The sequence below is a fragment of the Ailuropoda melanoleuca genome, chromosome 4, assembly GCF_002007445.2.
Source record: "Ailuropoda melanoleuca isolate Jingjing chromosome 4, ASM200744v2, whole genome shotgun sequence".
NCBI lineage: Eukaryota > Metazoa > Chordata > Mammalia > Carnivora > Ursidae > Ailuropoda > Ailuropoda melanoleuca.
Window position 1 is genome coordinate 313,627 of NC_048221.1, and position 14,070 is coordinate 327,696.

At 62.1% G+C, this 14,070-nt stretch overlaps 1 protein-coding gene across 1 annotated transcript; it reads left to right on the top strand.

Moving 5' to 3' along the window:
- The first annotated feature begins 1,425 nt into the window (after positions 1–1,425).
- Positions 1,426–8,531, top strand: MISP (mitotic spindle positioning). The gene is made up of 5 exons (XM_034657222.1): positions 1,426–1,476; positions 4,966–6,673; positions 7,146–7,273; positions 7,659–7,697; positions 8,212–8,531. The coding sequence occupies exons 2-5, from the start codon at positions 5,020–5,022 to the stop codon at positions 8,299–8,301; spliced, it is 1,911 nt and encodes a 636-aa protein (XP_034513113.1). The 5' UTR covers positions 1,426–1,476; positions 4,966–5,019; the 3' UTR covers positions 8,302–8,531.
- Positions 8,532–14,070: the final 5,539 nt, after the last annotated feature.

The window sequence follows — 14,070 nt, forward strand, 5'->3', positions numbered from 1 at the left end:
CTCCTTCCCTCCGCCCACAGCCGCTGTGCACCCTCGGCCTCACCCCAGTGCTGCGGGTGGGGCGTCCCTGCAGTCCCCACCTGTCCCTGGGCGCACCTGAGAAGCACCTGGGTAGGTAAGGCCTGCAGGTAGGGGGGCAGCCGGCCGTGGCAGGACCGGCTTTCTGTTAATTTACCCAGCCCACCCCACCCAAGGAGTCCTTGCTGGACTCCCAGCCCCACAAACCCACAAGCTCTGCAGAGAAACCAGTCCCTGAGAAACGGGGGCATAGCGGGGAGGGTTTACAGCGGCTGCCACCCCCCACCCCTGTCTCACCAGCTGATATTGGAAGTTCCTGCCACCTCTGTGCCTCAGTTTCCCTGTCTATACCACGGGCTTTACGAACCCTGAGTGGGAGGCCACCCCAGTCTGGGAGCAGGGCAGTTGTCCTTGTCTCCACAGTTGTCCCAACGAGCTGGGTGATCTAGTCTCTGCCCTTTGGGGGCCTCAGTTTCCCTATATAAGCAACAGGGTGGAGTGCATAAGATGGGGGGACTCCAGTTCAAATCCCAGTCCTCTCATTTGATGAAAGAAGAGACAGAGGGTCAGAGAGTCCCCACAGCCAGCCATGAGGCAGTCAGGACAGAGCTCCAGAGCAGGGGATGAAAGCCCCCATTCACTGTGTGTGTGTCCCCCTCTCCCCACCGTAGACGGACCACTGGGCCACTGGCTCCACTCCCCCAAAGATGCTGGGCTCCTTCAGTCCTTGACCAAGAATCAGGCAGGACCCACTGCCCAGGCTGAGCCTCGGTGCCTGCATCCGTCAGTGGGTCCTGGGCCTTGCTCACGCTGCTAACGTTTTTTGGCACTTTGATGTCCTCGTTCGGTCCTTTATGTCGAGGTGGCCTGGGGTGTTCTCCCAGCTCTGTAATGTCCCCGTTTCAGAGGAGGGAAGAGGCTCAGAGAGGCTTAGTGGGATCTGAACCCAGGCCCGGCGGAACCCCCCGCCCCCCTCCCAGAGACCGGGAGACTGGGCCCGCTCCAGAAAGGAGCTCTCTGGCGTAGTAGCCCCACGGGGTGGGCTAAGCCAGGTGGCATGGCGGGGGGCTGGTTCAGGACCTGCTGTGTCCCTCTGGGCAGTGACACCCCCTCTTGGGGTGCTGGAGAGCCTGGCAGCAGCAAGAAAGAGGCTTCTGTGAGTTCTGGCTCCGTGGGGCTGGAGGCCCTGGGGACGGAGGAGGGACGGAGGGACGGAGGGACGGTGTGCCTTGGGCGTGTGCCTGCCCTCCGCCCTGCCTGGGTATTGTCTTTCTCCCTCCTCCTCTGGACTTTGTTTCCCGAGACCAGGTGGGGCCAGGGAGGAGGGGGTGCACCTGCTTCCCCAAGGCGGGGCCCTGTCCCCTGGCAACCTGTGGGCAGGGCAGCGCCAGGCGTCTCTGTGCCTGTCGACAGAGCCAGATCCAGGCTCAGAGGTTGCTGGGGGCCGGGAAACAGCAGGTGAGGCTGGGGACGTGGTGTGGGGGCAGGGCGGACACCAAGTTCAGGCAGGGAGGGGGCCTATGTGGGGTGGGGTTTGTTTCTGGCACAGGAGTGCACATGCCAGTTGGTGCCCTGTGGGATCCTCGGGGTGCAGGGAGGGGGTCCCCCATTCCCCACCCCAGCCCCCTCCTGCTGTGTTCTCAGGGGCTGGTGGGGGCCTCCCTTGTTCTGTACCCCAGGCCATCTCTGAAGTCTTGGGGGGTCTCTATCGTTTGCCCCACCCCCCACCTGGGGGAGCAGAGGCTCAGTCCCCAAACCTTGCTGGGGCCTCAGTCTCTGCCCTGGGCGTCAGGCCCCCAAACCCAAGAAACTTGAGCCCTGAGCCTCCGATGAAAAAGGGTCTGATTGGAACCCTCCTTGGTTCTGAGAATTCTGGAGGCTTCTGGAGGAACGTTCATCAGTGCCAGCCAGGGACTTGCTTGCGGAGGCCTTGAGTAGCGTGTGACACCCCCATGGGGTCCAGGGTTGGGACACACGGGCGTGGTGGGTGGGGCAGTCTCAGCCTGGAGGGGTGCCGGCTGAGAGCCTGCGGGCCTGGGGCAGGGACTCTGTTCAGAGTCCAGGGGTCTCCAAGTGTTGGAGGCTCTGCCCGGCCAGGGCCCCAGGAGGACCTCTGCCCCGAGTGACTGGGCGCCCCTGAGACCCTCCTTGCTGTGTGACCTGGCCCCGTTGGAGCCTCAGTGCTCGCACAGGCCATTGCTCAAGGCCGGGAGGCCAGTTGTGATGAGGAAGCAGGTGTGTGGCACCAGGGGCCATAAATCCCAGTGTGGTCTGGTATCGGTATGATGCCGGGTGGGGCTGGGGAGGAGCAGTGGGGTGGGCGGCTTCCTGGAAGGGGAGGCTCAGGCTTCAGGACCTGCCGTTCTGTCCCCGTGCACCCTCGGGTGGGCACCTCTGGGCCTCAGTTCTCTCTGCTCCCGTCACAGGCTCTGAGGAGGAGGGACCGTGACTCTGGGTGAGGTGCTCTGTGCACGAGCGGCCGTGGGATGACTGTGCAGGACGCTCTGTGACTGTGGTCACTACTCACTCGCCTGGATCCTCTGGGGTCTCGCGAAGGGCGATCTCCACCCCACCCAGGCCTCCCTGCTCCTCCTCGGGCCCCTGTGGGTGCAGCGTCCTCCCAGCTCACACATGGGGAGACGGAGGTGTTGCAAGAGGGGGTGCCTGCCGCAGGGTCACCCTGAGATCAGTGGTGGATCCAGGATTTACATAGTAGCAATAATAATATCAGCAACCACCGTGAAGGCATTTAGTGGGCACCTACTGTATACCAGGTACAGGGCCCCGACTGTGCATGGCAGGCTTTCAGCATGGAGCCAAGTGCCGTGGACACTGAGGCCAGACGGGAGCAGAGAGTTTTCCCGAGGACACAAGCTAGTGGGGCCCTGGGGCCTTGAGCCCGAGCCCCAGCGCGAGCCCCACCCCACTGGCCTCAGTGAGTCACCCGGCAGGAATGGTCTGCGGAGGAAGCAGTGCCCCCACCCACGCCCCACCCGACTGGGAGACTGACCCCCTGGGGCGGGTGGTTCTTCTTCCCGGAGGTGACGTCCTGTGTGGCTCACAGACCCTGCTGGGTGAACGTCCACCTGCCCGCTCAGCAAACAGTCCTGACTCACCCCGCCTGCCCTCCCCGGGGAGCTCCAGGGCCGCCGCACACACCTGCCCAGCCCTCAGCGTCAGCACCGCCTGGAGGCCCCGAGGGGCAGCCAGGGTGGTGGCAGAAATGACCCCGACCCCCAGGTCCCCGGCCTCCAGAGTGAGTGGTGTGCGTGAGGCCATGTCCCGTGCAGCCAGTCTTTATTAAGTACTTGCTGTATACCAGACTCTGGGCTGCAGGAGGGAATGCCGGCCTGGTCCACCAGAGGAGAGGGACCTGGGCTGATGACCTCCAGGGGGAGAAGGCAAGGCTCCAATGAGCTTACCCTCCTTTCAGAGATGCGCCCACCCCTGTGACCCTCAAGGAGAGCGCCTCCACAGGGGCCGAGGGGTCACAGGGGCAGGGCCCAGTCCCATCGGCTGTGGTTTATTACCCAGGCTCGCTTCTTTAACTCTTGGTTTCCTACGTGTGTTTCTGTGTCTGATACATACAAAAGCTGACGTGGTACGAGTTAGTTATAACCACGTTCTCGGTGTGGATTTCACGGTGCTCGGTGCCCCTTGTCCAGTTCAGGGAGGGGCTGCATTCTCCATGTTAGAACTACAGCCTTTACAAGCAAGTTGGCGGAAAGACAGCCGATGTGCATAGACTGAACTGGGGGATGGGCACAAGGACTAGGGCTGGGAACGCCGGCTTCTTTCCTCAGCTGCAAAAAGGCGACGCCTAACTTGGGTGCTGGGCCAGGCCGCAGATGATGCTCAGACGACAGGCCATCTGGGGGGCTCCCTGGAGGAGGTGTCCTGTGGGCTGCAGCTAAGAAGCCTATAGGGGAGCAGAAATGAAGGTCCCCAGGCAGAGGGAGTTGTGGGAGGAGGAGGGTCGGGTTTGGGGTAGGAATGCCTGCGAAGTTTGGGGGTTTGTGCAGAGGCCAGATGAAGGCCTTGAGAATTGCAGGAGAGGCCAGGAGCCAGCAGAGTGCATGACCTTGGGGGACGGGGCTCCTGGAGCTGTGCTCAGCAAAACTCTAATGCTTGAAGGGGTGCAAGGCCCCCCTGGGGCCCTGGATTAGGGTGTGGCCCAGAGGCTTCACGGCCTTCCTGGTCCAGCAGGACAAGGTCCAAGGTGTTCCCTAGCCTGTCGTAGCTTTATGAGATGGAGGCGGGGGACTGACTAGGATGGGACAAAATGTCCCTCTAGGCAGGTGGAGGGGAGGGAACCAGGACCTGGAGTCCCTGCCACCCGTCATCCCTCTCTAAGTCTCAGTTTCCCCACGTGACATCTTTTGGTGAGGGGCAGGCCTGCTGATGAAAAAAATCACAGCAGGAAGGAACGTCAGAGTGGGCACCCTGGAAGAGAGGCCACTGCCTGTGTTCGCGGGGGCCAGGGAGGCGGCCGGGGGTGGCTTTGGGTCTGGCCATGGTAAGCTGGGAGGGTGAGGGGAGTAGCAGGAGTGGGGCACCTGCAAATGTCAGACACTCGGGGCAGACTGGCGAGTCAGTACAGGAGTGGAATCCAGGTGTGGCTGGATCCAGGAGCTCAAACATCCCCAGCGGCAGGAACAAGCCTAGCTGGGAGAGGGTCCGATTATCCATGACAATTGCCAAGTCTCAGATCTGGCTTTCAGGTCCTCCGCGGGTTGGGTCACATGTTCATCCCTGAGCCAATCACAGAGGCCAGAAGGTAGAGTGCTCTGATTGGCCGGGCCGGGTCATTTTCCTGTCCCTGAACCAAACACAGAGGCCCTCTGGCCAGGACTTTGCCCTGGAAGGGACTGGAAATTGTGCCTCTCCCCAAGAAAGCTTCTGTCTGTTCTCTGACCTGTTGGCTCCTGTTCCCTTTTCCTTCCTCAGAGAGCCCGAGCGTCTCTGCTCCAGGGACCCGTGGGGAGCTGAGACCCCCAGGACATGGACCGAGTGACCAGATACCCCATTTTCAGCATCCCTCACTCGCCTCGCCTGGCTGGACTGGACCCCGATGGGGACACCAGCTACACGTTTGAGGTGATGGATGTGGGGCCGGCGGCCGGCGGCTGGGGCCAGGACAAGCCACAGGCGTGGTCCGCCGACCGAGAGGCCCGGCTGAATGCGTTCAGGACTGGGGCGTCCTATAGCCCACGCGCGTTCCCGGGCCGCTCATCCCCATGGACGCTCTGCCGGGAGGGCGACAGGGATGAGGAGGCGAAGGCCAGCCGCCTGGACACCTGGGACACCCAGCCTCGGTGGCCGCGGGACCTGAAACAGGAACGCCAGGCGGTCATCCAGGGCCAGGCCCTCAGGAAGAGCGGCACAGTGGCCACGCTCCGTGGCACCCCTGGCCACCCGGACCCCAGGAGCCCCAGCCAACCTCCGTCTGGGCCCCTGGAGGACAACGTGGTGGACCGGGAGCAGATCGACTTCCTGACAGCGAGGCAGCAGTTCCTGAGCCTGGAGCAGGCCAATGCGGGCGGCCCTCTGCACCCTCTGCCTCGGGGGGGCCCTGCCCGTGCCCCCCCAGGGGTCAGTCAGGCCCCCAGGGCCTCAGGTGGGCTGCTCCTGGCCAACGGGTGTGCTGTCCCACTGAAGCCCTGGGAGAAGGAGGTGCTCCTGCAAGAGAAGAGGGTCTGTGGCCTTCCAGCTGCATCTGGCGTCCAGGCTGCAGAGGACCCTGGCTCCCAGTCCCGAGTGGGGTCCCCGGAGCTCCCCAAGGAGACGCCCATCGAGCGGGAGATCCGGCTGGCCCAGGAGCGGGAAGCCGCCCTGCGGGAGCAGAGGGGGCTGCGGCGGGCGAGTGGTCAGCAGGAGCTGGTGGAGATAGCCACCAGGCCACTGCTGACCAAGGTGAGCCTGGTGTCCACCCCGCGGCGGGACCGAGGGCGCCCGTCACTCTACGTGCAGCGGGACTTGGAGCAGGGGACGCGGCGGGAGGAGGACCACCGGCGGGAGGGCCTGCAGGCCGCCCCCGACGGGCTGTCCCCGGGGCCCCAGTCTGGGCTCAGGAGGGCCCTCAGCTCTGACTCCATCCTGGACCTGGCCTCAGACGCCGGGGCGGCTGACCCTGCTCCAGAGGTGAGGAAGGTGAACCGCATCCCGGCGGATGCCTACCAGCCGTACCTGCGCCCCGGGAACCCCCGGCAGGAGTTCCCAGCCTTCCACGCGCACGGCAAGCCCCGTGGTCTCTCTACGGACGGGGCCAAGGCTGCGGGCTCTCCAAGGGCCGCGGGGTCTCAGAGGCCCCTCTTGGAGTCCTCTGGAAAACCCGCGGGCACGAAGCCTGAGTACTCAAGGCCCCCCCAGGGGCGCCCACAAGCCCACGGAGGTGTCATTCGATGGGAGTATTTCCACCTGAGTCCCCTGCGGTTCCGGGTCCCAGATGTGCCCCCGCAGGCTGAGGGCCCCCGCGTCCGAGGCTGGGAGGTGGGGGGGACCCCGGGATCGAGGCCGCAAAGGTCCCAGCCGTCGGAGCTGCTGGAGCGGGAGGTGGCCGAGGAGCGGCGGAACGCGCTGCTCCAGGAGGTTTTCTCCCCGCCACCTGAGGAGAACGGCGGCGAGCGGGGCTCCAGGGGCTCCTCCGCGGCCTCAGGTGAGGACCGGCAGGGGCAGTGGCGGCTTTGCTCTGGGCCCAGGGGCTGCAGTGGGGGTGGGGCAGGTGTCGGGGGGGCTGCAGTGGGGGGAGCATCTGGGGGATCCCGTCCTCTTCTCCCATCGACTCTGCGCGCCCCTCTGCGTGTAGGTCCTGGAGAGAGATGTCAGCTTTGCCTTGGGGTTTTGCGCTATCCGTGTGGACGCTTGGACACGGTTCACACATGCCGTGTCCTCTCGGTCATAGTGTCCGTGCTCGCCTGGCACGCCGGCCCATCCGTCCACCCGGTGTCTCCTGACCAGTTACTTTGGTCAATCCGATCGTTTCCCCAGCTCGCTGTCCGCTTTGTCTGTCTGTCCGATGGCCTGTTTCCTGACCTGGCTTCTGGGGAGAGACTCTGAGTCTCCCAGGCATTGTGCCTGCACGGGATCCTGGACCCTCCCTGATGCCCCTTCCGCCCCTGTCCCCACAGGCATCATGGGCACCAACTCAGTGTCCGAGTCCTATTTCTTCAGCCCCATCCACCTGCACTCACGCCTAGTGTGGACGGCGGAGGCCCCTGCCGAGTCTGCCCCTGGGCAGAGGAAGAAGGAGTCGCGGGTGAGTCTCGAGCCCTGCCTGCCCCCCCGAGGCCTGGCTGAGGTCGGGCACCCCCTTTAGGGCTGCAGAACAATTGAGGGGACCCAGGCGTGACCTGGGTTGAAGCCTGCCTCCCTAACTGCCCTGTGGGTGGCCGTGGCTCAGTCTCCCCTGCGTGGGGCGTGCAGAGTGCATCAACTGAGTGTCTCTTCATGTCCGGGCTTCTGCCACCAGAGGCCACCTCCGCTCAGGCCATCACTGAGGGGAGCCGCTGGGAGGAGTGCACGGTGCACAGCGCCGAGTTCGGGGCGATGGCGGGGCACTCGGGGGGGCCGTGCTGGCCCAGTGGGCTCTGGGGTGGAGCAGGGCGCAGGGCGCAGGGCTGATGCGTGTCCCCTCCCTGCAGTACGCCAGCATCAACTCCTTGGACCACATCGACTCGGAGGTGAGTGTGCCGCTGGGGACGGGGCCTGGGCTTCCCACCCCGTCTGTGCCCTCTGCCCGGGACGTGGAGCCCCCAGAGCCTTTCTTCTGCGTGCGGGCACTTGGATACTTCCTGTGTGGCTGGAGTGGGTTTCACGGGGACCTGCTCGGGGGGCTGTGGGTACAGGACGTCAGCGAGCTCTGTGTCCCATCGCTTCAGCGGACAGCAGAGGCTTGGGGTGGACCGGGCCCAGGACAAAGGCATTTTCTTTGAGAGAGAGATTCATGTGCCACAGCCACTCCGGTACATTTCGGAATACGTTTTTGAACTGGGTCCAAAATGTCAGCCACTTGACCTGCTGTGGGCTCAGCATGAGCTGGCACGTTCCTTGCCGCTGTTAGCAGGGTAGAGGGTATGAAATAGAGGAGGGGAGTGGGCCCGCTTTGCCTCTGTACTGGATCCCTTCTACAAGCTGGCAATGGGGGAAGATGTGGGGGTAGGGATCCCGATGGAGACTCCGTGCCCCCTCTTACAGGTCCTGGAAGCCACGCGGGTGACCCACCACAAGAATGCCATGGCGAGGCGCTGGGAAGCGGGCATCTACACCAGTGAGAGCCAGGACTGAGCCCGGGATGGGGCGCCCTCGCCCCCGCCCTCCCCTGTGGGAGCTGCTGAGACTGTCCCCAGACCCCTGCCCCTCGGGACATAGGTCCCTGTTGAAGTCCACCACCGGACAGCCACAGATCACATGGCACTAGTTTCGAGGGTGGACGTGTTTTCAGACGGAGGGTTTTCTTTTCTGTTTTTATCTTCCTGGAGAAATTGTTCTGCTTTCTGTGTCTAAAGCTGGGATGAAATGGGGCCTCTGTCGACTCTGCTTCTAAGACTTTGCCGAACACCCTTGGGTCCCAAATAGGAGGCCAGGTCCCCCCCAGCACATGTGATTTGTCCTGCTAGTCCGAGGGTGGTGGGCTGCTCAGGAGGGAGGCACAGGTCCTGGCTCCTTGAGGACCTGCTGGTCTGAGGGGGGAGCACCCAATTTGAGGGTCTCTGTGCCACCCACCCCTGAGCCCCACCCCCGTGGCACGTCCAGCAGAGCTCTGACATTCTGGGGCCCTGTGGGGATGGCCGCGCACCTGGTGGAGAAAACGGCCCAGTTTCGGGGCTGCAAGGGGCAGTCTGCTCCGCCTGCAAACTGCCGGACTGTGCCTACTGGGAGGTAACGCCCGAGTGGGTGGCCGGCCTGTCCCGGCCCGCCCCGGCCACAGCGCTTGTCGAGTGGGTGAGGCTGCCGGTCCCCTGCGTGGCCCACCCCACAGCATCAGCCACGGCGTGATTACGCGCGTGGCCCGTATGACGCTCCCGGTGTCAGGAAGGTGGAGGGCTCACACCCAGGACACGGATCACTCTGGGCAAGGCTGTGGCTGGCTGGACCCCAGTCCTAGCTCTGCTGCCGCGCTCCGGGTGGCCTCGGGGCTCCCCGGAGTGCCTGTGCCTCGGTTTCCCTTCCACACGCAGGGAGAGTGATGGGACCCGCCTCCTGGTGCTCAGACCCGCTCTCACTCCACGCCTCAGCCTCCAGGCCCCTCCCGCTGCCCTCTCTGCAGCTGCTGCAGGGAGAACCGAACAGCTATTTCCAGAAATCCGACTTGAAGACCTCCTACGCGGGCTCGGGCTCGGGAGGCGGGCGAGGCCCTGAAATAGCTGGGCGGGGGCAGGACTGTGGGGGCCCCGAGGGCAGGGCTGGTGGGGGGGGCTGCCTCAGGGCACAACAGAGACAGACTGAGGGAGAAGGCAGGGCCTGAGTCTCAGGGTGGAGGCAAGGTCTGTGTCCACCAGAGACCCCAGTCTGAGGGAGGAGACGAGGTCTGTGTCCACCAGGGGCCTCAGTCTGAGGGAGGAGGAAAGGTCTGTGTCCACCAGGGGCCCCAGTCTGAGGGAGAGGGTGAGGTCTGTGTCCACCAGGGGCCTCAGTCCGAGGGAGGAGACTAGGTCTGTGTCCCCCAGAGGCCCCAGTCTGAGGGAGGAGACTAGGTCTGTGTCCACCAGGGGCTCCAGTCTGACGAAAGAGCATAGGTCTGTGTGCACCAGCTCCCCAGTTGAGGGAGGAGACGAGGTCTGTGTCCACCAGAGGCCCCAGTCTGAGGGAGGAGACGAGGTCTGTGTCCAACAGAGTCCCGAGTCTAAAGGAGGAGATGACGTTTGTGTCTACCAGAATCCCGAGTCTGAGGGAGGAGAGAAGTTCTGTGTCCACTGAGGCCCCAGTCTGAGGGAGGAGACAAGGTCTGTGTCCACAGGGAAAGCCTGGGCCTTGCAGAGTGCCTCTCACTGGTCAAAGTCAGCTTCCTCTGGGACTCCTACAATTCTCTCCTGGTTCCAAGAACCAGATGTGGGCCCCACCCACCCTCAGTAGGGCAGTGTCCATGTGACCCAGGGATTCCACTTCTGGGTCTGTCCTCAGGAGACTGGAATCAGGTCTCAAAGCGATAGTTGCACACCCGTGTTCACAGAAGCACGAGACACAGCACCCTAAAGGGGGAAAGTACCCCAGGTGTCCCATATGCAGGTGAAGGACACAGTGCGGTCCGTCCACACGCTGGAACTCGACCCAGCCTTAGAAAGGAAGGGACCCCGACACGTGCCACGACGTGGAGGGGCCCTGAGGACACTGGGCTCAGGAAGAGGAGCCAGACCCAGAAGGACACATCCCGCAGGACCCCACTCCCAGGGGGTCCCCAGAGGAGTCCTGTCCACACAGACGGAGAGGAGCTGGTGGGAGCCGGGGCTGGCACCGGGGGTGGGGAGTCCGTGCTTCCTGGGACAGAGTCTCCGTGCGGGGACATGGAACGTTCTGGAGACGGAGGGTGGGGCTGTTTGCAGGACGGGGTGAGTGTGCTTCATGCCGCGGGGCTGTGCGCTTAGAAATGGTTGAGATGGTGAATTTCGTTATGTGTATTTACCAAGATTTCTAAAAACAAAAGTGTTCACTCTCTTAAAAGTATATGAAGGCCCTTAGGAACCACCCAGAGGAGCCTATAATTTGCTAGCTTAAAAAATTAGAAGTACCCAAAACATGCAGAGTCCTCTTTATAGATCACGCAGGTAGCGGTGAGGCCAGCAGCATGACGGGTGGGATGTCCTGTGTCTGTGATTCCCTGCCGGTCGTTCCTTTACCGTGCTGTGGCCTCAAGATGGGGAGGGAATCCTGTCCTCCTGTCAGGCCTCCGCGTCCCAAAAGGTCCGCGCTGAGGGGGCCCCAGGAGGATTCCAGAGGAGGAAGGGCTGGAAGGAGGAGTGACCTCAGAGAAGGCTCTAGGGGTGAGGCGGGAGTGGGGCTGACTCCGGTGCTCGCACCTCTGAGACCCCTTGTCTACGGGTCCCTGTGCCCCACATTCTTCTGCGGAAGGGGACGGACGTTCTTTCCCATGCATCACGATCCAGGAAGGGAGGAGCGTTCTCTCAGGCCCTTAGAGAGGCTGAAATAGGACCAAGCTCCCCGCGTGGCTCCTCCCTCCCCCCAGTCTGCTAGCGGCCTTGGAGCGCCCTCCTGCTTAGCTCACTCCTGCCGGCCGGTGTGGAGGAGGAAGGCCCAGGAGCCAGGCTGCACTGTCCGCACCAGTGGTCACTCATGGCTGCGGACTCAGCACAGAGGGGGCTGCAGAGATGGCAGGCCCCCTGCCCCACGGGTCTGGAAGGTCTGGAAAGGCACCAGGACGCAGTAAAATCGGACCGTTCATCTGAGGTCACTGGCAGGGGACCTGCTCCTCGCTCTGCAAAGGTGGCTGCTGTCATGGGTTAAATAGGGCCCCCCCAATTCACGTCCACCCCAAACCTCAGCATGTGGCCTTCTATGGAAGCCTTTGTGGGTGTGACTCGTGGAATTAAGTGATCTCACGCTGAGTGGGCCGCCAGGGGAGGGGGTTTCCGCTCCTCTGCGTGCTGATCTGTGACGCGGGCCGGTCCCTGGGGCTTCCAGTGCCTGCAGGACATCCCGCCATGGAGCAAGCATGCGGCCGGGGCGTCGGGTCGCCACAGCGGGACATATCTGGGTGTGTGCGGTGCCTGCTGCTCCGGGGCATCTCTCTGGGCTTGGAGCTTTGATGTGTGTTTCCCGGGATGGCTCACAACACCAGAAAGCTGTCCTCGGATGGTTCTGGAAGCCGCAGGGCCACAGTCGGTCCTGCAAGGGCTGTGTGCCCTACATTTCCCTGTACCGCCAATCAGGACTCGTGGGGGCACGGAGGGTGCAGTGGGATAACCGGGAAAACACCCCTGCCTCAAGGCCCTTCATCACATCCGCAAAGACACTTTTTCTAAATCAAGTAATTTGCAGTTTCCTGAGGCTGGGGTCTAACATCTTTGGGGCCCTGCGTCAGCCCGTGACTGTGTGCATGTGAAAGGCCCCCAGACCAAGCTGTGTGAGAACAGTCGGTGTCCAAATCCCCACAGGATTCTTGCACACCCACAAATGAGCGTTCCCAGTAACAAATAAGAAAGCCTTGCATCTCTAGAGCCTGAAACAGCGGTGGGTCTTCTCATCAGTGACCTCTCAGCACTCCCTGAGGCATTAGGTAGCTCACACACGGTCCCACAACTGGTCGGTGGGGGCTGGGTTAGTGCTGAAGCTGGATTTGGCAGCCACCAAAGGGTCTTTCAAGCACAAGAAAAACAGCCTGAAGCAAATGCAACTCACGGGCTTTGACAAAACGAGAATTGACAGGTTTGTATACCTAAAAAGTCAGAGTAGGACTTCAGGCTCAACTGGTTCTATGGCCCAAACGGGGTATTTGGGTTTCCCTTCACTGCTGAGAGCCCTGGGTTCAAGTCCCAGCTCTGCCTGGAACCCCTGAATGGTTGTAGGCAAGGCGCATCTCTTCTCCCAGCCTGGGGTGGGGGAAGTGACACATTTGGAGGGCGACCAGGCATGGGGCATACAGTCAGTGCTGAAAAATGTTGGCTCTCGGCTCCTGTTGCTATTGACCAAATAAATAAATGAATCCCCACCAGACAACCAGAGACTTACACACAAGTTCCTGGTTTGAGGCTGAGAGAGCAAATGCACACTGCCACCAGAGGGCGGCAAAACATAACCGATGCGGCAGCAGGTCTCTCCTCCCCACCCCCCCCCCAGCCGGTTTACTGCTGCTTCAAGTTCCCACTCCTGTAATTGGCAGACATTTTCCCAGAGTCCCCTGAGGGGCCAGAGAGGGGTAAAGGTGGTCCCAGTCCCACAGAATGCCCCAGGCCGGTGGAGATATCAAAGAGGGGAGTGGTGGTGGACAGAGCCTTACCAAGCTGCATTAGAGAAAAACACGCCCTTTATACATGTTTCTCTGTATGTAAAAATCTTCGAATGGATTTTGTTTTTAAGAACATTGAAGTCGTTTAAAAAAATGTTGAAAAATGGAAAAGTAGGTGTGTTGAAACAGCATTTTATATCTCTATATCTCTAGCTATCTCTCTATCCATCTATAGAGAGATAGATATAATTTTCTTTTAATTTAAACTCCAAGCAGAATTTATAATTTTGTTAGCGGTCGTGCCTCCGTGCGCTGTTTCCTGCGCCGCCTTCCTGCTTGGGGTCCGCTGAGCAGCTCCGACGAGAGCTCATGTGGCAAAGCCTCTGGCAGCTGCAGAGAGTTCCAGGGGCTCGTTGGACAGGTCCGTGGGGGGTCAGAGGGAGGCAAAGTGGGGCAGGGAGACGGGGGTGGGGGCTTCCAGTGGCTGCCGCAGCTCTCCCCCACTTTCCCCACTAGCCCTCCCATCTTCCCAANCCCATCTCCAAACCCCACCTCCATCCACCATCTCCCCCCCATCTTCTCCCCCCCACCTCCCCCTTACCTCCCCACCCCTCCGGGACCAGTGCAGTCCCTCCCTCCTCGCCTCCCGGCTCCACCCACGGTCTGTTCTCCCCGCTGCCGCCAGAGGGCGCCGGTGAGCACCGATTGGGGCAGGTCCGTGCTCTGCCTGCAGCCCTTCAGGGCTCCCCAGTCCCTCCGGGTAAAGGCCCCAATCCTCTCCCGGGACCCTGCGGGACTTGTTCTCTCTTTCTCCCCCTCATTCATTCCGCTCCAATCAACACAGGCCTCCGGGTTACTCCTCCAACAAGGCAGGTACGGTCCAGCCCAGGGCTTTGCACGTGCTCTGCCCTCCGCCTGGTACACTCTTCCCCAAAGACCCCTTCAATTTGTTCCCGCAACCTGTTCAAGTCTCTGCTCGATTTCCCCTCATCACATAGTAGCTGCTCACTAAATTCTGGTTGAATAAATGAGCGCCTGTGCGGCAGGCTCCCCTCTCACAAAGACCCCCAGTCCCAGAGAGAGGCCCCTGCAGGACCCAGGTCGGGTCGGCCTGTGGAGGGACTGCTGGGTTTGCTCTCAGACTGCTGCCAGAG

Excerpts from the sequence above, each read along its gene's own strand:
- MISP (XM_034657222.1), top strand. The coding sequence starts at position 5,020 with ATGGACCGAGTGACCAGATACCCCATTTTCAGCATCCCTCACTCGCCT. Across the intron at positions 7,274-7,658 it reads AGAGGAAGAAGGAGTCGCGG|TACGCCAGCATCAACTCCTT; the intron begins GTGAGTCTCGAG and ends CCCTCCCTGCAG. Across the intron at positions 7,698-8,211 it reads TGGACCACATCGACTCGGAG|GTCCTGGAAGCCACGCGGGT; the intron begins GTGAGTGTGCCG and ends CCCCTCTTACAG.